At 41.8% G+C, this 26,677-nt stretch overlaps 1 protein-coding gene across 2 annotated transcripts in view; it reads right to left on the bottom strand.

Annotated features, from left to right (window-relative positions):
- PLXNC1 (plexin C1) overlaps positions 1 to 26,677 on the bottom strand; it is a 158,538-nt gene that overhangs the window by 61,643 nt on the left and 70,218 nt on the right. For both annotated transcript variants that reach the window (XM_034934236.3, XM_057299503.2), the window contains exons 6-12: positions 25,871 to 26,018; positions 21,803 to 21,890; positions 19,404 to 19,506; positions 18,878 to 18,964; positions 8,376 to 8,515; positions 5,513 to 5,692; positions 2,169 to 2,256 (exon numbers count right to left, since the gene is read on the bottom strand). In XM_034934236.3, the coding sequence (XP_034790127.1) occupies positions 2,169 to 2,256; positions 5,513 to 5,692; positions 8,376 to 8,515; positions 18,878 to 18,964; positions 19,404 to 19,506; positions 21,803 to 21,890; positions 25,871 to 26,018 (834 nt within the window). The remainder of the gene's footprint in view (positions 1 to 2,168; positions 2,257 to 5,512; positions 5,693 to 8,375; positions 8,516 to 18,877; positions 18,965 to 19,403; positions 19,507 to 21,802; positions 21,891 to 25,870; positions 26,019 to 26,677) is intronic.

Raw genomic sequence — 26,677 nt, 5'->3', positions numbered from 1 at the left:
AATAACCGCCCTGCAGGAGGTTCCCCAACAAAGAGTGATTCAGCGGCAACAAGCGCTTCAGGAGCTGGCCCCTGCTGGGGGTTGGACACTCTCTTCTTTTCTCGTGGTTTCCCAGGACTCAAGACAGGACACCGAAGCCTTTTGGGTCAGAATCCTCCCCTTTCCCTAGTCTACTGCTTTCTGCATAGTCTCTTTTCCCATTGGTAACCTTCTGACTGCTTTCATTGTCACTAATTGTCTCGGTCCAGTGTGAGTCCAGTGTACCTAGACCTATGTCACTTCCTGCTCAGAGATCTTCAGTGGCTCCCTGCTGCCTACAGAATTAAGGGCAAAGTTTTCAGTCTGACGCTGCTTTTTGTGGCCCCAGCTCAGTTTTACAGCTATCGCTCTCGGTCATTCCAGACCCACCCTCTAGGTTCCCACTAAGCAGGATTGAGTGATGTTCCCAGCACGGGCCTGCAAGGACTCTGTCCTCTGTACCTGAACTCACCTCCCTGCTTCCACCCACCCCACTCCATACTGCAGGCGTACTTAATCCCATCCATGTTTAATTTCTCTTTAATGTGAAAATAAATGGTGTCTTCTCGGACTCACAGGGTTTCTGAACAGTTAGGGAACCAGAGGACCTAGAACCTGATGATACTCTGTGCTGTCAACTTTTTTTATTTTTATTTTATAGAGATGGGGGTCTCACTATGTTGCCTAGGTTGGTCTCGAACTCCTGGCCTCAAGCAGTCTTCCTGCCTTGGCCTCCCAAAGTGCTGGGATTATAATCGTGAGCCACCACACCCAGCCTCAACTTTCAATCCCAGTGTAGATTTGCTGCCTGCCTCCATGAAGGCAATATGACTATCTCACTTATCTTTTGTCCCTGCACCCAGCAAAATGTTTTGCCTACAGTAGGTGCTCAAAAAATTCAACTTGATTTGGGAACAGCAAGTAGGAGGGAGAGCAAGTCCATGACAAACTCAGGCAATGCCTCTGCTCAGAGGGTCAAACTATACGAGCCATTCAACTGGAGGTGTTCACACCATGGAGATGAGGCCTGGAGTCAGATACAGTGTGAGGCTTGGAAGTGGCTCTGAACTGTGTCAGCAGGTGAATGTGTGCACCACAAGGCTGTAAGGACGGCCTATCAGGCGGCCCCCGGAATTTGGGTCTGAACCCACACTGCTCCTGAGGAGGGAGTGTGTCAGCCTTGGCAGGAAGTGGTCAGGCAGGGCCCCAGAGAGGCAGCCACCTCACATATCTCATCAAGGAGAGGGAAAAAGGGGAAGAAAGAATGGGGAAGGATATTTAGAAGTGTGTGCAAGTACACTTGGAGGCCTGACTTGTATGTGAAATCCCTCATCTCCCCTCTTGGCATCAGAAGCTTCCATCTAGAGCAGCCGTGTCCAGCCTTTTGAATGTGAGGACTTTTTTGCTTATCTGTGGTGGTGGATATCAAGGAAATTATGCACAAACCATTTTTTAGCTCATTAGCTATCGTTAGTGTTGGTGTATCTTATGTGTGGCCCAAGACAATTCTTCTTCCAATGTGGCCAAAGGAAGCCAAAAGGTTGACACCCCTGCTCTAGAGGATCCCCATCTGGAGGCACCAGTGGGAGAATCGGGCAAAGGTGGAAATCAGACCCCTCCTACCATTTCTCCTGTGGGGAGATGAAAGGTAAGAGAAGGTGACATCAGATGGTAGGGAACAAATTGGGTTGAAGAGAAGGAGAAGCACATGACAAGATTTCTGGGACCTTGGCAAGTCATCTAACCTCTGCGAACCCAACTCTCTCTGTGCAATGGGAACAATACCACCTACTCTTCACAGAAATGCAATTCTTTATATCACACCTTAACCATTCACGGAGCATTTTCACACATATTCATAAGCATTGCCTCATTAGGGTGACTTGCCACAAATCACATAAAAAGAAAATGTCAGGTCTTATCATACCAAGTTCATTTCTCTTTCCTCATTGCTGCAACTAGAAATACTCAGCTACAAGGATAAGGTCTTATTATTTCCATTCTAGCATGGATAGAATATATGATAGCATAGGTAAAAGTTTATAACACCAAAGTCACAGAAACAAAAAATACCCCCAACATAGCATAGTGTGATGAAAATAGAACCATCCTTGAAAACAACTATTATTACAAAGCAGCTGGAGACTTACATTTATGTTTCCTTTTAATTCATGTGAAATGATTAAGTTGTCAATTACATCAAAATTTCTGCCCATCATGGTTATATTTTGACCACCACTGCAAGGAATAAAAGCAACAATAAGGGTTTCATAGCTAACACACAGGCATTTTGCATTTATGAACAAAGCTATCAATTTATTCATGTTTAATATTAAACCCAATTATGTTTGAGAGCAAATTAATGAATTTTAATTTCAAATACAGGACAATTTTAGAAATCTTTTCAGGATACCAGCCACAAATTCATGGGTTTCAAGATGCATAAATATAAAAATTCAGGTCAGATCCTATTTTAATTCTAGGAAAATGCCCAGATTCTTTGATGGAATTTGAATTTTGTTTGTGTCATATCGCCACATATAATCAGATCAGGAGCTGTACCTTGAAAAGGTTTCACTAAACAGAATTTTGTTTGATTACTGTTTAATCTATATAAAGAGGCTTCAATCTAAGAATTCTCAAAATCAAACTCCTAACCTACCAATGGTATGTTATTTAGACAGGAAACACTTTGGGCAAGGTAAAATTACAGATGCCATGCAAAGTGTGAATTCCTATTTGGTACGTACGCCATATAAATAACAGCTACATTCTATCTCTCTAAAACCAGGCCAAATAACTTCACGTTTCTCAGTGCATATAAGCAAAGCGGTCACTGGGTGTGAAAGAAACAGCTGTCCACAGCTCTGTCTGCCCTTGCACCCCTGTTCACGTAGGTCACCAGACACTCATTCTAGGGGACAAGAGCCTGGGTATGTCAGGTCCAACAGCCAGCTGAGCCCCTGATGACAAGACCAGGAGGTGGGCCTGAGCAACCCAATTTGTGTAGGGCAGAGAGAAGACACTGATCTCTGAATCCTCCAGCCACAATGGGGAAGGGCTGAGTTGGCCTCATGCCAGTCTGTAGCCATTACCAGAAAACCGAGCCAAGCGTGATCTCCCGATGGCCAGCATTTAGAGCCACATTCTTGCTCAAGGCACAGTGACCAAGGAGCAGCCAAGACACACAGGCTCAGAATGTTGCAGGTGACAGGACAGTAGGGAGCCTCTTACTTTATAGCAAAGCAGGATACTGCTGTGGCTCAGAGCCCAACCTCCTAGTACCAGCTGTCTGGGAGGCTGGGGTGAGTTGTTTGAACCCTTTTCCTCCCCCAGTTCCCTCATTTGCAAAAGGGACAAGCCACAGATCTCATAAATTTGTTGTGAGGATTAACCTAGTCAATAGATGAACACACCAGGCACATGGGGCATGCCACATCAATGTCTCCTTTTATATGGAGAATGGAATTGGTCCTAGAGTGGCAGATGTCATGCTAGAGCCTTGGTTTCGAAATTTCAGTTCTCCTTATCTTACTATTATGGACTGAACTGTGTCCCCATAAAATGTGTATGTTGAAGCCCTAACTCCCAGTGCCTCAGAATGGGACTGTATTTAGAGATGTGGGTGGTTAAAGAGGTAAGGAAGGTTAAACGAAGTCACTGGGGTGGGCCCTAATCCAACATGACCGATGTCCTTATAAAAAGGGGAGATTATCCCAGCTACTAGAGAGGCTGAGGCAGGAGAATCACTTGAATCTGGGAGGCGGAGGTTGCAGTGAGCCAAGATTGCGCCACTGCACTCCAGCCTGGGTGACAGAGTGAGACTGTCACACACACACACACACACAAAAAGTGGGGAGATTAGGACAGAGATACAGAGGGAAGACCACGTGAAGACATAGAGAGAAGATGACCATCTACAAGCCAAGGTGTAAGGCCTCAGGAGAAACCAATCTTACCAACACCATGATTTCAGCCTCCAGAACCGGGGAGAAAGAAATTTCTGTTGTTTAAGCCACAAACGCTGTGGCACTTTATGTCCACCCTAGCAAACTAATATAGCCACCTCTCACTTGATCTTAAATAAGAATATTAAAAGTGATTTTTTTCTTCTCTACTTTTTTTCCTCTTTCTCTTCCCCTCCTTTTCTTCTTCTTCTTCTTCTTTTTTTTTTTTAACAAAGCTTTTTGTCTGTAGGTTTACCTAGAGAGTACTTTGAAAATTAGCTTCGTACTGTGTCAGGCAAAGAAAATATCATTAGGATTTTAGTCCTAAAGAGATTTAGGAATAAAAATATTATGAAAGTGAATTTAAATTCAACTAGGAGGAATCTTTATTACAGCATTCTTCACAATAACCAAGATAGGGACTCAACCTAAGTGTCCATCAACAGATTAGAGGATAAAGAAAATGTGGTACCTATACACAATGGAGTATTATTCAGCATACAAAAAAGAATGAGATCCTGTCATTTGCAACAACACAGATGGAACTGCAGGACATTATGTTAAGTGAAATAAGCCGGGCACAGAAAGACAAATATTGCAGGTTCTCACCCATATGTGGGAGCTGAGAAAGTTGGTCTAATGGAGATAGAGAGTAGAATTATGGGTATCAGAGGCTGGGAAGGGTGGTGTGGCGGGGCCAGAGAGGGATAAAGAGGGTTTGGTTAATGGCTACAAAAATACAATGAGATAGAATAAGATCTAGTGTTCAGTAGCATAGTAGGGTGTCTATAACTCACAATAATTTACTGCATATTTAAAAATAGCTAGAAGAGTGGAATTGGAATGTTCCTAACAGAAAGAAATGATAAATGCTTGAGGTGATGGATACTCCAATTACCCTGATTTGATGATTACATATTCACTGTATGATCATAGAAAAAACATCACGTGTCCCATAAACATGTACAAGTATTATGTACCCATGAAAATGCAAAAAATACATAATAGTAATAAATTTAAAAATTCAACTAGGGAGATAAATGTTTTTCTTAACATATTGGATTTATCTGGGAGAGTTTATTTTGGGGTTTCCATCTCCCCCTTAGGGAACATCTTGAAAAGGTTGTTTCTGCTTTTCATTTTGATAGCTCCCAATATTTCCCCCAAAGAATTCAAAACAGCTTACTCTAAAGTATCTAAAGTCTATAAAATGAAAGAGGTAAGAAAGAAGCCTTTTATCACAAGCAGGAGGGACACATAGTAAAGAGTGTCATATATCTATATCAAAAACCTAGGCAAACATTTCAGCTGTGAGTTTCTCAGCAGCCATGGTGAAGAGAAAAAGGTGTGCTCATAGCATTCACGATGAGCATGGGAAGCAAATGTCTTGTCAGATATGCATTTTTCTAGGAGTAAATCCTAAGGAGAACTCGGTGAGAGGAATTTGGAATGACCACTGTTTCTGAATTTACTTGAATAAAATCAATGATCTTTGGGCATATGACCTTTAACCACAATGAGAAAAAGATTATGAATCTAGAAAGTACCTGATCCAGGTGGTAGCAGGAAATATAAGGGAACAATGTGGCAGGGCAATGTAGGATAAGGATCCCACAGAAGAGCAGTTCCCACCATCAAACTGGATACACACATCCTTCATTTCTTTCCGGCTTGATGGAAGAGAGAATTTCATGTGGGTGTCATTTAGCACATGGCTAACCTGTATCCTAGAAAAGAGTAGAAAAAGAACTCTCACATGACACAGACACTTAGCACAGTTGATTACCCAAGGTGACAGCAGATGAATTTCACTTGAACTACAACACTTCATGAAGGAGCAGAACAGCTGCAGGCAACTACTGACTCATGAGGGGCAAGTGACCCAAGTTGGTATTATTAGGGGTTGGGTTCCTCTTTCTTTAGTACATTTTTATCTTTCTTATTTGCATTGCCCTTAGAAGTGGGAAAGGAAGGAGGTGTAACCATTGCCCTGAAGAAGTACTAATAGAAAGCAGAACATGAACTGGGGGTTACATTAAATTAAGAATTGTGGATAATTCTGTTGAGTATCATAATGGCACTATGGCTTATCTGTTAGAGAGCTACTGAAGTATTTAGCAGTGAAGGATATGGTGTTTGGTTCTTATCATGCCCCCACAAAAACCCCAGATAAGATAGATGAAGCAAGATTGGCAAAATGTTGATAGGCTTTGAAACCGGGAATGGCTACAGAGAGGTTCATTACACTCATCTCTCTTGTATTATGTTTGAGTTTCCATAATAAAAAGCTTAAGAAAAAAAGCCCTAGTCAAGCACTGAGAGGGTAAAACACAGCACCAGACAGAGATGGAAATTCTGCTGTTCAAAGGGGGCCTAAACCAAGAGCCCAGGCATCTCAGAATCAATCAGCATTGGGGCCAACATGCTCCCTAAGGAGTATCCAGGTTGGGACTTAGCTGGGGCTGTCTAGGGTGCTCCTGATGTCCAACAGCTGATGCTTGGCGCCCTTTCAGAGTCAGAGTGAAGCTTTCTCCGACATTCCCGCTGTCACCTGCAGCTTCCTCTGTGTGTCTACAATGACCCTCTAAAGCACAAATCATTAAGCCTGGGTTGTGTCTGAATAATGCTCAGTATAATCATGCTACATGAGAATCTGTTATTACTACTTAAAGGCCATGTGCATGATGATTAACTTTAATGCTATCACTAACCCTTTAGGATAAGGCAAATTCAAAAACATCTGAGTCAGTTTGTACTTACACCACCTCAGACGCACATTTTCAGGTTTATATTCAGAGCAAAGCTCTAGGAAATTTATCATAAAGTGGTTGAACATTAAAATTCAAACTTGTTTATAAATTTCAGAAGAAGAGAGGTGAAAATGTAGGTCATTCCACTACTAGTATTTTTCTCTTTAAAATAATTACCCATTTTAAAAGTACCATATTAAAAGAGCTTGGGATTACAGCCTGGGCTCAGGTATAGGATTAACTGAGTATTATGTTGACTGCTTGTGAACTTGGGTTCACCACACAGATGTGGTTACTGAAATGCTACATGCAGAAAGGTCTCCTAGTCATTTAATTTAATAACTGCAGTATCTCAAGACACATTCGGAATTAAAATGAGAACATAAACAGTCAGAAACAGGGTAATGCTCCGAAAAACTACTTATTTTCCATGAAGTTGATTGCCTTTCAGTGAATACACAGGTGTCTAACTTCACAGATTTCGCTACATAAAATGAAAGATTTTTGCAATAAGGTATTTAGCCAGGATAAACAGCACAAAAAAACCTATGTTGCATAGATACAGCCTCTAATGTGTGCTTGATAATTCTGGCAAATAGCAGAACACAGGCAAGCCACCAATGAGCAGCTTTTCTCATCAAGATCACAGATATTCCAAATTTACTGCTATGAGGGGAAGGGCATGGCAGTGATGTGCAGAAAATGAATTAAAGCAGAAAATTCAGTAAATAAGCATAGCAGATTAGAATGCTGTACAAATCTGTTTTAGTAGTTAAAAATCAAAACATCACGCTTCAGCAGATTGTCTTAAATGCATTTCCATGATGAAAATAAGCTTAGTATTATACTCTATGTAGACTGTAACATCTTTTACTTCAAATTAGCCCAAACTTATATGAGTTAACAAGCAGAAAACTCAAATAATCTGTTGTGTTATTTAATAACTGCAGTTATCACATCACTTTTTTTTTTTTTCGAAGGGGGAGTAACCATTTGCACAAGGACATCGGTAGAAATTGAGAAGTCTTTCTCCAAGTTTCACCGATGTGATGAGTTTGGGAAAGAAGTGACAGAAATAATAATGTTCAAGAGATACATTGACCAGATATTTATGTTGGGGTGTTCTTTTTTACTACCATTATATGTAGTAGTAATTTAATTTTTGGAGGCTGAAACCAAACCAGTAAAGAGAAGGCTACAAAGAATAAAATGTCCACATAAAATGGATCCAAGAGGTTTTGTTTTTTCAACTTTGGGTGGCACACTGGAAGAGTTGCTCCAAAAAATTCCCCATCAAATTTCAAGGTACTCAACTATTTTTCCAAGTGCATCACCTAAAGAATGATGTTTGCTACTCCATATACTTGATTTTGTTACTGAAAATGAATCAAGACCCCAAACAGGCAACATCCTGAAATGACTATATACTGAGATTTTTGGGGAATAACACAGAACAGATTCTCTCACAATGAACTTCAGATCTGTTGTGAAAATTATTTTACGTGTTGGAATTATATTATGTCAAATACTCTGACTAATTGGCCTGCTTTGGGGCATGGCAATAATTTGACTATATTAAGGTTATAATCACACTGATATTCCTTTGGCACAGGTTTGAGCGTTATGTTACCGAGGATAAATTATTAGTATTTTGACTCACACATCCTTATCACAGGTACTGGTTCCTTTCAGGATCATTGTGATGTTCGATGCCCGGGTAAAGTTTGCTCCCGTTACTATCACGTTGCTTTTCCCTAATGTCGATACTTTCTGTGGCTCAATGGACTTAATGTAGAAGACCTATTGGAAAGAAAAGATTAAAACAGGAGATCAAAGCTAAGAAATGGCATCGCTCCAAAAAAATCTGTTTATGCGCTGCAGTTCGAAGAAATCACTGGGAAATTACAACATTTTGCAAACACAAGCAGACAGTGTTTAATGAAATCAATGAATTCAAGGAAGAGGGCTGCAGATTCATGTCTCTCAACATGTGACAGCATGAGGTCAAACCAATTAGTCTTTGTCTCACAAGACAGTTAAAAATACAGTTGAAAAGTCTGATATTCTGTCTGAAGAGTGAGGTATCACTAGAGTTTTGAAAATGTTTACTGCCTTACAGCCTCTGGAGGCTCACAATGTAAGCAAAATCAAGGAAAAGAAAGAGAGTCCATTGACCGTAGGCCAATGACAGACTCATCGTTAAGTTGAAATAAATGTCATTCCAGATAAATTCAGTTCCCAAGAAAGCAGTCATATTTTTGTTACAGTGAGGCTATTTGAATCCAGGAGGATACTGCAGGGGGAAAAACCTCAAGAAATCAACCTGTTCAGTCACCTAATATCAAGTAGTTGGATGTCTAAACCACTGTGGCCAACCAAGGTTTGTAGATACCACAACCTCCTTCTTGCTACCCAGTTTCAATAGACTTTATCAGGCCTAAGGTCAAGAACATGTCCCTTGGAGTCCCTTGCTACCTAGCTTCATACCATATAGGTGAATGCCACCTTACTTCTCCATTTGTGATATCTAATCAAATTCTCCCTTTTAAAAAAAAGCCCTTTATTTGATAGCAAGAATCATTTTCCCTTTTCAAGATAAAACAATCCTGAGTTCTTTCACTTTTATGTTACAGATGCTACTGTCTATCATTCTGATAATTTCACTGTTCTTTTGTAGACCATTTTCAGCAAGTCTGTATTCTTCTATAATACGGTGACCAAAACAGGACATAAGATTCTAAGATTCTACCCAATATAAAGTCCAGCAGATCTTCAGCAAGAGTGAACATCATACTCACACTCTTTTTTCCCCCTATATCCTCTACCATCGCAGAATATACTCAGTCTTGATATTTGAAAATGACCCCAAGGTCCAGAGATGCTTAATCACATGACATTTGGTGAAATTCTAAATGCTGAGTGCATCCACTTGGAGGACCGAGTCCAGGAAGAAGCCCCTGAGCCACTGGGAGAACTCCGTGATGTCCAACACCTGCCTAACACCTGCTTCTTGAAGCAATTGAGTATCCTCTGCTCCTTTGTACATGGAACACTCATTGGGGTGGCATTGCTGGGCTACAGGGGCTGCCCATCCTGCTCAAACAGACATTTTCTCATTCTGCTCCCCAGCACACACAGGTGCTACAAGGCACAGTCGTCCCCATCACTCATCAGCGCTTTGGATTGGTTTTGCAGATTGAGGTAAATTCATCGTTAATGTCATCACAGCAATGATGTAACATGACACAGAATTGATTTTGGTAGCAGAATTTATTTTAATCACTTTGTGAAGGACGTTAGCCCTGTATTAATAGAATCACTAAGGGCCTGAAAGGGTCACTTTAATTATTCTGTTATACTTGACTGCATTTTATGGGGGAAATTATCTGCTAGAGTGGTACTTGGAATGGGGGGATTAGCAAAGCTTTCAAGATAAATCTATTGCAAATGTCAAGTGTGTGTTATATAGCAAAAGGCTTACTCTTCGCTCTTACGTGGTGACAGCTAAGAGAACAAGTGTTTATTGAGCACCTACAGGGTCCTTAGGCCAGATGTTGTGGGGGACACATGATCTATGTGTGCACTAGATCAGGAGTTGGCAAACTATAGTCTGTGGGCCACATCCTGCCCGCTACCTGCTTTTGTATGGGCCATGACAAAATGTCAAAAGAAGAATAATATTTCATGACATATAAAAACACATGAAATTCAAATTTCAGCACCCATAAATATTCGTCTGGGTAGTGTCTCTGGCTGCTGTTGCACTGCAGCAGTCGAGTGGAGTAGCTGCAGCAGAGACCATACGGCCCGCAAAGCCTAAAATATTTACTGTCTGGCTCTTTGTAGAAAACATTTGCTGACCTCTGCTCTAGAGGAGTCCACTGTCTTCTTAGGGGAGCAAGATAGATTTTTTTTCTTTTTTTATGTAAACCTCATTGCAGACTCACGTTTACATCCAAGTCAACTATGATTCCCAGGTTTCTTTTCTTTCTAGATAGTCCTTCCTGCTTCTTATATTTATACTGTTGATGTCTGCTCAAGCAAAATTTTCAAACATGCCAAGTAAATGCTACTTCTCCATTCTCTGCAGAGGATAAAGAGAGCCTTACAACTAATGTAAAGAAGATTTTTTAAGGAAGTTATATTTTGCTCCTTAAATGGCTCTACGAACACCATCAGAGGACTTGCCACATCATCTTATTAACTTTTTATTTCCCTGAGTGGAGACCGCCTTGCTACTTCAAAAAGATTTTAAACCCCTATTGTTTAGAGAGGGTTCTCTTGGCCATCTAGGATGGAATCCAGCCCTGGCCTGTCTTGTGAAAGTGGGTGCTTCCAGTCTGCTTTCAAACAGACTCAGATTAGTTGTCTTTTGTTTGCTGGTGGAACCTCTTCTAATCTTAATAAATGGGTTAAAGAGCTACCAAGAGGACCCTCCTAAATAAATAGTGCAGGTATAAAACAACATTTTTAAAACAAAATGTAGAGTCAGCTCCATGGCTGCCCTGTATGGTTGCAACAATTCTTAGAAATACATTCTTTCTTTTTACCAATAAAGATTTTGAAAAATCCAGTACAGACAAAAGAGCAAAGAATCATTTCCCCATAAACGTTCTACACATTCAATATTTTAGATCAATTTTTGTATTTTCATCAAGAGTTAATTCATAAAACCTGGCATATAGTAGCCAGCCCTATAAGCTTATGCATTTTAGAGGGAGTTAATTGTAAAACATAATTGAGCTCAATACAAAGAGACAAATTCTTAGAGCCCTATCGTGGGATTCCTCCCGCACTCTATGTCCAAGGATTTCTATGTATTCAAATCAAAATACCATTGACTATAACCGTCACAGCCCTATGTTGTCCAGCAATTAACCTCAGAATAGTGTGCTTCCTGTAGGTTACGTTTTAAAGACTTCAGGGTTATTTTTAAATGGCTGCACAATTTGAACTTATTTAATAAACTACTATGAGCTCTGGCTTTCACTCCCTGTTTTGTATAAGAAAGCACATTAGAAGCTGGTTAATTAGGAGATTTATAGAATAGCCGATCCTTTTTATTTTTCATTTTTAACTAAGTCATTATAGGATATTGGAAATAGCACAACCACTAAGAAATAGTTATCTTTCAAAAGGTCTAAGAGGATTACTTCTGACAGTGAGAGTACCTTTTGTGAAGTCTGACGTCAACACAATTCAAATTACCATGACATTAATGGAGAAAATACTGCTATGATTGAAAAGAATACTGGAAAGAGGTGCATTAGGAGGGCTCAGTTTATTAAGGCCAAATTGTACTCTATTAATCTGTTAAAAAAAAATCTGAATATAGCAAACTCTCTGTAGGCCTGGACCTGAATCAACACTCAGTAAAACATCTCTCGGATTTTCACTCATGAAATTAGTTCAAACAGGACTAGATAAAAAGTTACATGGATTCAAAACCAGCTGGAAATCTGAAACCGAAGGACCTTAGATAGATGAAAGGTAGCACAACTAATTAAAGGAAAGAGTCCTGTAGGGCCCTACAGGAGTGAGTATTCGGTTCAGGATTATTTAACATCTTTATTAATGACTGAGAAGAGGATAGAACTAATATATTAACGAAATGTATAAATTGGTAAGAGTGGTAACCAGCCGTGGAAATGGGAAAGAGTAAAAGGAGGTGAGATATGGAAAGAAAATAGCAAAATACAGGTCCACTCAAGAAAAATTAGAGCGTGAAATGGAACAAAATGGTTATCCATTTGATGCTTAGCCCCTGGGACAAATGCCTTTTCACGGGGGCCCCTCGGTACAGGCTCCAGGGAACTTGAGATGTGATTTCAGTTGGCCCTGGAAATGCCAATAGTGAGCAATGCCTCTGGACACAGAGCTTGAGACCTCCAGATAGAAGGTGACAGACCAATGCCCTGTGCGAAGAGATCAAGACTCACTTCTCTGAGCTGCAGACTCTAAAAGGAGGCTGACTTGGCTGCCAAGCCCACCCTCCGAACAACCTGCTATTCCTCTTGGCATTTGAGCCTTCTGAGTGTGGCTCCCCAGACCTGGACTGGGTGACCAAAACCCCAGGGCCAGGGAGGGCAGCTCTTCCCAGCCAGTGGAGGGCCCTGATTCTAATTTAAACCCAGCCCCTCAAAGTCCACCCTTTGGCCAAGATTCGACTCATGCATGAGATTCTTGCTGCTCCCTTCTCCCCAGGGCCTCAGTTGCCTCACTAAGCCTCTTCTGCTCTCCCTGACTTGGAGCAGATGCCCAGCCGTGTCTGGGTCTGACTCCTTCCCTCTGACCACACCCTGCCCCACCCCTTTCTCCCATGTCTTTGAGGTTAATACACTCCTCCCACATCCTGGCCAGGTTGGAGGTCTTGCTCCCACCCTACATGTGTGGCATGGATCGGGGGCAGGCTTTGACAGTCTAATGCCAAGAGAAGCCAATATTAGAGTCCTTTCCAGACTGACTTTTATTAATATCATCAGTAGTATGGTTTAACCAATGTTTATATTCAATTTAGGGCATACAATGTAGGGTAATGGTTAAAACTCATGAGTCAGATTGCCTGGATTCATATTTCTTACCTACCATTTGCTCTCTCTGAGCTAAAATTTCCTTATCTATAAAATGGGGAAAATAGGTCCATTGTGAGGCTTAGATACTCTGAGCTCAGGGCATGGCACAGGCTCAGCGAATCTTAGCTACCACTGTTCATTTGAGTACATTCTGGCATTCTCTCTTGTATCTTTTTCTCTTGTGCACATGCAACTGCTTCATGAAAATGAATCTTATTTCCTCCAATAGTAGTTGCTCAGCAAACAAATTTTGAATGAATGAATAAATGAATGATTGTAAGTTAATTCTACAGTACCCGGCTCTATGCTAGGCCCATAGAAGCTACTCAGCAAGGTATATGTGAAATTTAATTTCACTCTTGAAGGCAAGGTCCCCAAAAGCATTCATCTGGATTGCCTGTGAGAGATCAAAAATGCATATTCAAAAGTGATGGAGGGGCCGGGTGCGGTGGCTCATGCCTGTAATCCCAGCACTTTGGGAGGCTGAGGCAGGCAGATCACTTGAGGTCAGGAGTTCAAGACCATCCTGGCCAACATGGTGAAACCCTGTCTCTACTAAAAATTGGAAAAAATTAGCTGGGCATGGTGGCAGGTGCCTGTAATCCCAGCTACTTGGGAGGCCAAGGCAGGAGAATCACTTGAACTGGGGAGGCAGAGGTTGCAGTGAGCCGAGATTGTGCCACTGCACTCCACCCTGGGCAACAAGAGTGAAACTCCATCTCGGAGGGGGGAAGAAGTGATGGAGGAAGAGAAGAGGAGGTGCAAGGAAGAGAAAGAACCATTTGAATGTAAATTGCCAGGGGATATGACTTTGTATGCTTTATTTCTGCCCTGTAGTGATAAGCATATTGAGGGTAATAACAAATATTAGAATGACATCATATCATAAATCTTCACAATCTCTCCTTGAATGCACAAAAGAGAGGGGAGCTATCTCTGGTCTCAGTGAGTGAAGGCACCAGATATGAGAATGTTAAGAAATGGAAGGAGAAGTGGTCAGGGCAGGGTGACAGGGCCAACGGTCCCTGACAAGGTTTCAACTAGTAGATATGTGGAAAGAAACAGACAGACGGTCAGACACTGGCCTTTATAGCTTGAAATACTCCTCCTCCAAGGTCATACATAGATTTTTGAGCTCATTTCTCTATTGTGGTCACACTTTTCTGTAACTCAGCCCCCTTGGCAGATGACGCTATACGTTTCAGGGTCAGGATACAGGGGTAGGTCTTGGGGTCATGAAACAGTGTGAGGGCTACTGGCCTAGTAGGGACTGAACCAGGACCCTACCTCATAAGTACCAGATCCTTGGATTAGCAAACTCATACACTAAAAAAATAAAATAAGATACCTTGAATGGCATTCCATTGCCACTGAAGAATAAAGTGAGCACTCACAGGACTGGTATGTGAGACCCTATATATGCAGGCTCCAGGGTCATTTCAACCTTGTGTCTCATAATTTCCTGCATCCTCTGTGCCTACTTAGGGTTTTCTCTAGCGTGTGTCCTGGAATCTTCTGGCTCCTACCCCTACACTGTGCGTATGCTGGTTCCTCTGCTTCGAATACCCGCATTCATGTGTCTGGATGCTTCTCGTCCTCAAAGGTGGGCTGAAATGCCATCTCCAGCAATCAATCCATCCATCAATCAAAGACTTAACCAACCACACTGATTAAGTGTTTTCAACTTCAAGGCACTGGGTTTAAGCAAACAGGAAGGACTAAGACAAAGCCCCAGGCACAGAGAGGCTCTCTGTGTACTTTCTTGTACCTTCATATTAATATTTTTAAAATCTTGTATTTTTACTCATGTACTCATGGATAAGATTCTTGAGACTGATGGCCAGAGATGTGCCTGATTCATCTGAATCCTCCTCATGGAATCTGTGGAGATCAGTATAATTGCATCTAATAGGTGTGCAATAAATGCCTCTAGAAAGAATCAACTCAAGTTCAGGATCCTAGACGCCTAGGACAGTACCTGCTCCATTCCTAGTGCCTAGCACACAGGAAGTACTCAGTACATATGTGGTGTGGGCAGATGCATTGAAGCAAAGCTGTGAGTGACTTCTCTGGTAGAAACAGAATCACAAAGACATTGGGTGCTTTGTTCAAGGCCAACATGAAGGCCCAAAGTGGAAACCAGAATGTTACACATTCCACCTGATAATGAAAGACAGCAGTGTTTGACAGAGCACGAGAAATCCCTCCTGTGACAAATAACACTCCATTCCCTATCAAACAAAAGAGAGATTCTGCTCTGAGTCACATATTTAAAGAAAACATGTCAGTATCAACAAAATGTCTTTCTCCACACTTAGAGGGGTAATCCACAGAGAAGCACTGAAAACAGATCTGGGCTTTTGTTTATTTTCAGCCTTCTTCTTCTCTTGTGGTGACCCCAGTCCTTTTAACCACACAGTTCAAAGGGTGCAGAGAGATACACTGCAGGAAACCAGGAGGTAGTGACTTTATGATATTTATCTTTAAAATTAAAGAAGTTTAAAAAGCCGCTGCCTGGACCACGACTCAGCGATAAAAAGGAATGAATTATTGATACATAAAAGAACTTGGATGAATTTCCAGAGAATTATGTTGAGTTAAAAGAGCCAGTCCCCCAAAGGGTACATCTGGATGATTCCGTTTATATAAAATTATTGAAATGATAAAATTATAGAAATGGAGCTGAGGTCAGTGGTTGCCAGGCATCAGAGATGGAGAATGGGAGGGAGGAGGGAAATGGATGCGACTGTGAAAGGGCAACCTGGGGAGCCTTGTGACGATAGAGCTGTTCTGTGTCTTGACTGCTGTCAACGTCAATATCCTGACTGTGATGTTGTGCTATAGTTTTGCAAGATAGTACTATTGAAGGAAACTGGGTAAAAGATGTTAAGTATTATTGTCTCACAAGTACATGTGAATCTACAATTATCTCAAAATTAAAAGTTTATTATTTTCTAAAACAATCTTGAAAAAGAAGAACAAAGTTGAAGAATTCACATTTCCTGATTTCAAAATTTACTTTACAAAGCTACAGTAATCAAACAGTGCAGTACTGCCATAAAGACAGACATAGACCAATAGAATAGAAAAGAACACCCAGAAATACACTCTCACAAATATGGTGAAATGATTTTCAACGAGGGTGCCAAGACCATTCAATGGGGGAAAGGACATTTTTTTTCAACAAATGATGTTGGGAAAACTGGATATCCACATGCAAAAGAATGAAGTTAGACCCATTTCTTATGCCATATATAAAAATGAACTCAGAATGAATCAGAGGCCAAAATACAAGTGCTACAGACCTTTACAAATAAATGCAGAAAGAAAGTTTCATGACATTGAATTTGGCAATGATTTATTGGATCTGACACCAAAAGCGTGGGCAATAAAAGAAAAAATAAATGAACTGGACTTCATCAAAATTAAAAACTCTGTGTATTACAGGACACAGTCAAAGGAATGAAAAGGAAACCTATGGAATGGTAGAAAATATTTGCAAATGATATATCTGATAAGGGGTTGATATCCAGAATACATAAAGAACTCCTACAACTCAACAACAACAAAAATAACCCAATTTTAAAAATGGGCAAAGGACTTGATTAGACATTTCTCCAGAGAAGATGTACAAATGGCCAGCAAGCATACACAAAGATGCTCAACATCATTAATCATCAAGGAAATGCAAATCAAAACCACAATGAGATACCACCTGACCCATATTAGGATGGCTACTATCAAACAAAATAAAAAATAACAAGTATTGGTGAGGATGTGGTGAAACTGGAACCCTTGTGCACTGTTGGTGGGAATGCAAAATGGTATTGTTGCTATGGAAAACAGTACAATGGTTCTTCAAAAAACCAAAAAGAGAATTACAATACAATCCAGTAATTCTGCTTCTGGGCATATACCGAAAAGAACTGAGAGCAGGGTCTCTAAGAAATAGCAGCACACCCACGTTCCTAGTAGCATTATTCATCATAGCTAAAATGTGGAAGCGACCCAAGCGTTAATCCATGGATGAACGGATAAACAAAATATGGTATATACATACACTGGAATATTAGTCAACCTTAGAAAAGAAGGGAATTCTGACCCATGCGACCACACAGATGAACCTTGAGGACATCATGCTAAGTGAAAGATGCCAGCACAAAAAGACAAATTCAATTATATGAGGTACCTAGAGTAGTCAAATTCATAGAGACAAAAAATTAGAATGGCGGTTTCCAAGGGCTGGGAGGAAAGAGAGATGAAGAGTTATTATTTAACGAGCATAGAGTTTCAGTTTTGCAAGATGAAAAGAGTTCTGGAGATAGGTTGTGCAATGATGTGAATGTACTTACCTCAACTAACTGTATACTTAAAAGCAATAAAAATGGTAAATTTTGTTTGTGTATTTTATCAAAACGAAAAAACAAACAAACAAACCCTGGAACAACAACAAAGTTTAATTAAAAAGAAAAAGCCACAAAGCCACTGTCTTCCTGATCCAAGTCCTTGTCGCTGTGTCTTGGTTTTCCAAACCAATGGGATGAGAAAAGGAGCCCATTACTTAACAAGACCTCAAAGACTGCTAAAGTCTGGAGATACCCGAGCATCAAGCTTTGCTACTGCCTTTAATTAACTTCATATCCATTTGATTCATATTCCCTCTGCCTGGTTGTTAATTCACCTGAAGTTACTATAAACTTTTCAGTAATGATTCAAAATGTGCCACTTATTTACCTTTGCACTTGACCTTAGGTAAGCAGCAAGTGGAGAAGTCAAAACCACAGATTAGAGAAATGGAAAATGGAGACTTTTTCTCCCCAGAGCTGTCATTTTTAATTTGTCTATTTCTGCTAGACTCCAAGGTTAGCAAGGGCAGGACTTATCCTCTTTTTGTGTTTTACCACATATAGATGCTCAGTGAACTTTTGTTGACTGAGCGAAGCTGTAAGCACAGCCACATGTGTTCCACCCAGAAATGTTTATGTTGTCATGTCCCCTCTTTTCAAACATGACTGACGTGGGGGCTTAGTAATTTACTATGAAGAAAATGAGGGGCATTTCCAAGGAAAGTTCATGGATTAATAACTGCTTGTGAGAAGGCAAGAGAAATACACATTCTATAACAATTCTGGTTTAGCAGTGTTCACTACTGGTTAGACGTCCCTACAAAGTTGAAAAAAAACAACGGAATCGAGGTTAGTTTGCACACTTTGCACAGACCCCCATCCACACACATAACCCCCAGAAACGCAATTATATAAAGTGCAAGTTGAAATCCCTCAGATGGAATGCTAAACTTCCTTCCAGCTCTTCCCCAGTGAGCCACAAAGTCACCTTTACAATTTTATTTCGACCGGAGCAACATCATTTTTCATAATTACAGAGTTTTAATTTATTTTATGTGAGTGTCCAGCCTTTGATGTATTGCGCTAATTAAGTGAAACTTGGTTAAAAAACCAAAGATACAAAAGGGAATTTTGGTAGAAAGTAAAATAGAGAGTTTTTTTAAGGAACCCAAAGTAGTACGAGTTGTGGTCATGGTCATTCAAAGACAGGTTTTCCCCTCAACCACACAAAAATAGGGTCTGACCTGTAAAGTCTGGTTGGTTCTGTTCCCCTTGTTCTCCTTGGGTCTTCCTCCTCCTGATGTCTTCTCGACAGCCACTGGACACTGTTCCTGGAATGGAGAACATCCCTTCAACATCCAGATGGGTGGTAAATTCAAAGTGTGCAACAAACATAAAAGAGAAGGTAGGACCAGGCAGTCACAAACATTTATTTTTGGTTAAACCTTTTTTTTTGAGACGGAGTCTCACTCTGTCACCCAGGCTGGAGTGCAGTGGCGGGATCTCAGCTCACTGCAACCTCCACCTCCCGGGTTCAAGTGATTCTCCTGCCTCAGCCTCCCGAGTAGCTGGGATTACAGGCATGCGCCACCACACCCCACTAACTTTGTATTTTTAGTAGAGGCAGGGTTTTGCCATGTTGGTCAGGCTGGTCTCGAACTCCTGACCTCAATTGATCCACCCGCCTCGACCTCCCAAAATGCTGGGATTACAGGCGTGAGCCACCATGCCCGGCGGTTAAGACTTACAATACCAAAAATGTCACTTTACCCGGTTTCTCTCATAATCAGAAGGGTCGCAAGCTGTGAAGGGGTGGATACACCTTCTTGCACTTTTACACCACGCGCAGCCAGTTTCTACGCATGCTGGGCATCTAGCAACACAGAAAACTGACTTAATTCCCGCGTTTTAGGACAATGTTCACATCCTAGAATTTCCCTCTGTGATGTGGCATGCAAGCATTTAAAAGAAGGCAAAAAAAAAAAAAAAAAAAAAATCCCTGGACAGACATTCCTGTGAGGCTTTGTGCCCTGCTCTTGGAAGCCCTCAGGTTGATGGGCTGGAATGGCACCTGCAGGGGTGTTGCCATGGAAACCTGAAGCTGGGTCACCTGCTGGTCTGTAGATAATAGGAACCCAATGAATCTGTTTCTGAATCCAGTTCTGCTATTTGTCTACCCTCAGGTAAGTCCCTCTGGAGATGGATCTCTCTCTCTCCCCGCCTCTACCCACCCTGCCTTCCAAAATCAGGAAGCCCTCACTCACTCCAGCAGTCACACTGCCAACTGCCTGGAAGATGTGAGACAGAAAGTGTTAGCTGGCAAGCAGAGGCAACGAGGTGCCTGTGTTTGCTTTATAATCAAATTAAGGAAGAATTGTGTTTCTACTAATCAAATCACCTATCATGATTGGGTAAACTGTGGAGGACTTGAAAAGCACTTATGAGAAGGAATGTTAAAAAGGGAAATCAGGGTTGATCTGGAAACAGGGCCAAGGGAGGCCAGAGGAAGCCTTAGCTCTAGCAAGGGGTGCTAGCACAGGGCCAGGGGACCCAGTTTGTTTTATACCTTCTCCAAGAAATGAGGAAACATTCTGAGATTCTGATCTACAGAAACTGCAGTTTCCGTGGAAGGAGAGGACACACTGGCTTTTGCGTGGATCCGGCCACCTAAGTGAGCTAGAAGCGGGTTTGTGATTTGCTCGCTTCTTCTACCCCCAGGGTGTGATTACTGTACTAAGTGCTTTCCTAACAGGAAGCAGTTACCTATGGAAAGGGCGCTCACCCTCCCCAGGGGACCTAGGTCTGAGGTCTGGTTCTTAATTACCAAGTTGTGGGACCTGGGGCTAGTCAGTTCCTTTCATCTGGCCTTAAAGTGGGCATCGGGGGAGCTACGTTCTTTCAACTGTCTTTGAGCTATATAATTCTATTTAATTCACACCCTTTTTTCCTATTTTCATGAACTTCTGAGGCTTTCTGTAGCAATTTTTGTATTTTTTTCTCCTTAAATCCATTCTGTTTCTTAGCAATAATTGAACTGGGCCTTGTGTCATCTTTTTCAAAGTGCCTCAGTGGAAGAGATGAGGCCCAGGGGCTCCTGTTCTAATCATTCAAGAGCAGCCTCCTAGCTCAGCTTCAAGTTCAAATTCATTTTCCCCATAGAAACCATGGTTCCCAGGCCAGGACAAAAGAAACTCCCATTTGGTGCTCACATAACTGGTCAATCAAACCATGCAGTGATCTACAGCACTGCTACTCAAGCAGCCTCCCAAGGTGCCCTGCAGGCCTCCATCCCAACTTCCAATTGGAAAGTCAGGCATCTGAGAAACATATTTCCTCTGTCCTCTGGCTGCTTTAGAAGCAAGGAGTGAGGTTTGGCACTAACTCAGGGGCCTATGTAGCTCAAAGAGGCCAAAGATGGTGAAAAGGGGGGCAGCAGGAACATGTTCTTTTGGTGAAAGGGACTTCACCTTGTCCTTCTCAAGTACGACTTTTTACCCCTACACTCAAGGCTTCTCGTTTCGCCCAAATTCCCGAAGCCATTCCAATCAGAAGAGAACCTAGCAGCGCTCCTTCTTTTTGTTGAGACAATCTCACTCTGTCACTCAGACTGGAATGCGGGGCGCCATCCCGGCTCACTGCAACCTCCATCTCCTAGGCTCAGGTGATCCTCCCACCTCAGCCTCCCAAGTAGCTGGGACTACAGGCACATACCACCATGCTTGGCTAACTTTTGTGTTTTTTTGTAGCGATGGTGTCTCACTATATTGCCCAGGCTGGTCTCAAACTCTCCTGGGCTCAAGCGATCTGCCCACCTCAGCCTCCTAAAGTGCTGGGATTCCAGATGTGAGCCACCATGCCTGGCTTGTCCCTTCTTCTTTACTTACTTCAAGGCTGCCTTTCGGTCCTGGGAAGACATATTTCCCTGTGGGTATGAACACTTAAGCACAGTGGATTTCTCTCCCTCGCAGCGCCAGCTTACTAGTCAGGGCTAGAATGTGTGAGCGGAGCTTATTAGCTCGGTGGCTCTCCTATCTCCCATTACACCATGCTTCAAAAGGCATTTTGGAAAGTTCTGTCTCACAAAAGAGTTCTTTAGGAAATCGAGGAGTCAAACAAATAAGTAAATTAAGATCAACGAGAGAATATTCAAATTTCAAATAAAATCTTACTCTTTTAATGATGAGCAGTTGGTAAAGTTGAATCTGTCTGATAAATTCCAAGAACCAAAGGAGAACATCACATTGACAACTGAAACATCTGGAAGGAAGGGGGGAAAAAGTCATTTACGGTGGAGTCCTGCTATAGTCAAGCATAGCTGTAAATGCAAAAAAAGATAAATATTTTTGCTTCCTCTGCATAGTGGGCGGGAGCGTGCCAGCTGTTTGCTAACATTTCAATCAGTATGTGGTTCCTTCCCCATAGGCCATTCGCATCAGGCAGCCGAAGTGCACAGCTCAAGCCACCTCGAGTTCCAAGCCTCCCACGGATAATCACTAGGAAGAAGCCATTTTACAGCTCATTTACATCTCATACTCTCCTAGGGATCACTATCTCAGCTTTTAATTGGCCAAGGCATAAGAACAAAACAAGTCACCGAGCAAGAAGTGCCTAGAACATGAAAACCGGAGCATTAGAAATCCTGCACCTTCAGAAAAATCCACGCTGCAAATATTTACCTAACATACTCTAAAGTGTAGTTTCCATGGGCTGGGTTCCACGATCTTCTTGGGGTCAACTGTCACCAAATCTGTGATAAAGGTTTTCTTATTTGCCTTTGAAAACCTACTCATTGGTTAGAAAACCCCAAAATAACAAAATAACAAGGATTTCAAAACTACTAAATCAGCATTAGAGAAATGTAGTATTTCCTGTATCTCTTTAAACATATATACTCTATCCAAGGTAGTGATTCCCAAACCCAGTTCTCTATCAGAATCACCTGAGAAATTTACAAAGATATAGATCCCAGGGCCATGCCCCTAAATATTCTGATTTAGCAAGCCTGGGGTGGACCCAGGAACCTGTGGTTGCATTGCTCCCCATGGAACAATTGTATAGAGCCCAGGTTTGGGGCCACAACACAGAATAGCACCTTTCAAATCCCCTTCTGTCCACGGACCAGTGCTAATAACAAGGTATTAATATCTTTTTCCTTTGGTGAATTAATAGGAATAGGAGGTGGTGCTATTTATTTGTTTGTTTATTTATTTATTTTAGTTGAGACAGGGTTTCACCATGTTGGCTAGGCTGGTCTTGAACTCCTGACCTCAAGTGATCTGCCCGCCTCAGCCTCCCAAAGTGCTGGGATTACAGGCGTGTGCCACCATGCCTGGCCGAGAGGGTGCTTTTTAAATCTAAGTCTTGACAAAATAAGAAGCTGGCTTGACTCCGTTGGCAACCCTAATTTTCTTATTGAAATTTTATTAGCGTGTGGTTCCCAAAGTCTAAAAACCCTTACTTTAAGGTCCTTCTCCACAGCAATAACACTCCCTCTGAAAGTCAGAATTCCACATAAAATTCGGTTCACGTACAGAGGGTGTGTGTGAAATGATCATCTTCTGTTCTCAAGACAAAGAGGCTTGGAGGGCTGGCATGACCTCTCTGCAAAAGCCTCTGAACAGACACTTGATACATGTGAGTAGAATGAACACAGGGACAGTCAGCTCAGAGGGACTCCCAGAGAAAATACACTCCAGTGGAATCTATAAGTGTCCGGTGATGAAGACTGCAAAAGTCATACTTTTTTTCAAGCACCAAATAGGCACAAAACTCTATTTGGAAATATCACAAGGAAATGAATATTCATGATTTCTTCTAGGAAAGCATTTACAGTTATTCTGGAAGAGGTAAAATAATTTAGGTGATGACAGCACAGTCAAGGAAACAACCATATGAGTGGTTTCAGTTCCCTCTGGTAACCTGGGTACCAAGATAGGGGTGTGCACGGAGGACCAAAGGGGTGTTAGAATGGCTGAGAAAGTCAGAGCAGAATCTGGCAAGGGCATGTGGAAGAGGTGACTTTTCTCCAATGTTTCAAAGCAGAAAGGGAGACAGGATTTTGTGAAAGGGGGAAGCCATTCTAGGTTTAAAGAAGGCCATGGATAAAGGCTTGGCAATGGTCACCGGCTGGCTGAGTACAAGAGGCTGGGAAGCAAATTTGTTTGCCCGTTTGGAATATGTAAGATATTCAGAAAACGGCAGGTGAAGGGTTGGGTGCAACGGATGGAGGCTCTAAAAGCAACCAACTAGCTTTACAAGGTGATCTCAAATACTTTAGAGGCATGCACAGTGTGGACAAAGTAAAGTGGAAAATTGAGGTGATTTTCCAAGCAATCAGACCCAAACAGCCACCACCCAGTGGCTGAGAGCATTTTTAAGCTCACTTCTCTGGCCTGGTGCATTAAATTGCCTTTTGAAGGATTTAGGATCAATTGGGTGCTATGGTCAGAATATTTATGTCTCCCCTAAATTCATAAGTTGGAATCTAATACCCAATGTGATAGTATTAAGCCACGGGGCCTTTGTGAAGTGATTAAATCATGAGGGCTGCACCCTCATGAATGTGATTAGTGTCCTTATAGAAGAGGCTTAAGAGAGCTCCCTTGCCCCTTCTGTATGTGAGAATACAGCAACAAGGCACCATCTGCGAAGTCAGAGGCCAAGCCATTACCAGACACTGAATCTGCTGGAGCCTTGACCTTGGACTCCCCAGTCACCAGGGCTGTAAGTAATACATTTCTATTGTTTATAAATTATCCAGTCTAAGCTATTTTGTTATAGCAGCCAGAATGGACTAAGATATTGGGTAACTCCAGCTCTCACCACAAAACCCACTCAGCTCCATTAATGATCATCACTCAGTCCTGGAGACCTACTCCATGAACTCAACTCTACTTCTAGTCTTTCTCATTCGAAGAGACTCAGGAGTCCTCAGTCTGCCCACCGTACCTCCTGACCATCTATTGAATCCACTTCTCTCCATCCCCCTTGGCTTCTCCTCCAGCTCTCACTTTCCCTCTCACCTGGACCCTCCAGTAGCTTTCCGCTTTCACTTTCCCTCTCACTTGGACCCCTCCGAGTGATCTTTTGGAACTCAGTCTTTCAGTCTTTCCCTTCTTTGGTCCATTCTCCACCTTCAAGCCATTCATTCATTCAAGAAACGTTTATTGATTGTGAATGCCTACGTTTTGCCAGATACTGTTCTAAGCACAGCAGTGAAGATGTCTTCTCCAAGTCCCTGCCTCCATGGGGCTTACATTCCAGCAGGAAAGACAGACAATGCACAATGGAACCTTTCTGTAATAAAAATCTGATTGTGCTGCCAGCCTCCGGCTTAAACCTTTCAGCGTCTCATCACAGCTCGCAGGATTCACAGTTCACAAGGCCCTTCATGGTCCCCTGGCTGCCTCCTTTGGTATCTATCTTCCCTCCGTCTCCCCTTTCCACCTTCCCCTACCCCATGTGCCTTGGCCATGTAGAAGCTCTTCTGGTTCTTCAAATAAAGACTTTTGTCTCCTGGCCATCATGCAGGTTGGTCTCTGTCTGAAATACCCATCCCCATCCTCTTTGTCTGGCTCAACTCTACCCTCACCTTGTCTGGACATCACTTCCTCCAGGAAGCTTTCCTTACCCCTTCCCCCTCCACCATGTCTGGTAAGGTACATTTTTCATGTGCTTCTCATGGTACTCTATGTTCCCTGTATTTACACACTGCATTGTAATGAGCTACTTACTTCTCTCTATCCCGGTGTACAGTCTTTTTTTTAGGGGCAAGGGGGAGTCACTGTATCCCTAGTACCTAGCATAGTGCCTCACATATAGTAGATGTTCAGTAAATACTTCCTGGATGGATGTATGAATGCAATGAACTCAAACTGATGGAACATTGGTTGCTAAAATTTCTCATCTCACCCAGGGCATTTCTTGCTTTTCAGATCTCTGAATTATCTAAACCATTTGGGTAGTCGGCCCAGTGCTATCTGGCTTTTCTGCACTCTCCTATCCAACTTGCCCTTCTCTTGTCATTGTCCAGGCATATCTGATAGTGGGGTCTTGGAGTCAATGAATGAGGTAAACCAGAGGTGAGGAGGACCCAAAGGAAAAGTGGGAACCAGGGGGTAGTGAGGGAGTGAGTCTACAGAGGGGGAACTATTCAGATTCCTTGGGCAAACTAAACTCAGGAGGTTCCCTTGTTTTTTTGACTTTATAACAAAAATAACCCAGAAGAATCCACATACCTTTGTAGGTTGCTCTGGTTGGGATGCTACAGGTGCAGGTCCGGTTGGGCTGACTTTTATTCTGGCAGAGCTCCCTGCTAGAGTCCACATTCTTCACCATGCACTTTGAGTGTCTTGGAGAAAAGCTTCCCACCATAGTCACTGTAGTCTATGCGGGGAAGATATGGGGAAAAAATGATGATTTTTGCCTCATTTCCATCCATCATAGAGCCTCATATGATCTCACTCTTTGACCTGCCACAGGAGGGAGAATTTCTCAGAAGAGCCGATGTAAAGAATAGATGTTTCTGGGTGACAGAGCAAGACACTGCCTCCACAAATAAATAAATAAATAAATAAAAATATAAAAGAATAGATGTTTTGTTGGCTATTTGGTTTGCTCTTTTGTAAATAGCATATTCTTATTCTTTGACCATTTTTCTGCTTTGTGTGTATATTTTTCTTATCAATTTTCAGGAGCTGTCTGCATGGTGTAGATATTAATCTTTATCTGTCATATTTCTGACACATATTTTTCTCCTAATCTATTGTTTGTCTTGTAACTTTTGCTTGTGGCATCTTTTTCTCTTACACAATGTGCTTTTAAGTAATCAAATACAGGGTTTCTTGTCTCGGCTATAAAGTGCTTCCCAAACTCTAGCTTATGGACAAATATAAAATTGTTCCAACATCTTTATTGCTTTATTTTTTAAGTTTATGTCCTTAATCCATCTGGAATTTATTTTTATATACAGTGTGAGATAAGGGTCCAACTTTATCCAGATGGTTAATCAATTATGTCACAGCCATTTATTAAACAAAAACAAA

Source organism: Pan paniscus, chromosome 10 (assembly GCF_029289425.2).
Source record: "Pan paniscus chromosome 10, NHGRI_mPanPan1-v2.0_pri, whole genome shotgun sequence".
NCBI lineage: Eukaryota > Metazoa > Chordata > Mammalia > Primates > Hominidae > Pan > Pan paniscus.
The sequence above is the reverse complement of the archived record's forward strand: the minus strand, read 5'-3'. Positions and strand labels throughout refer to the sequence as shown.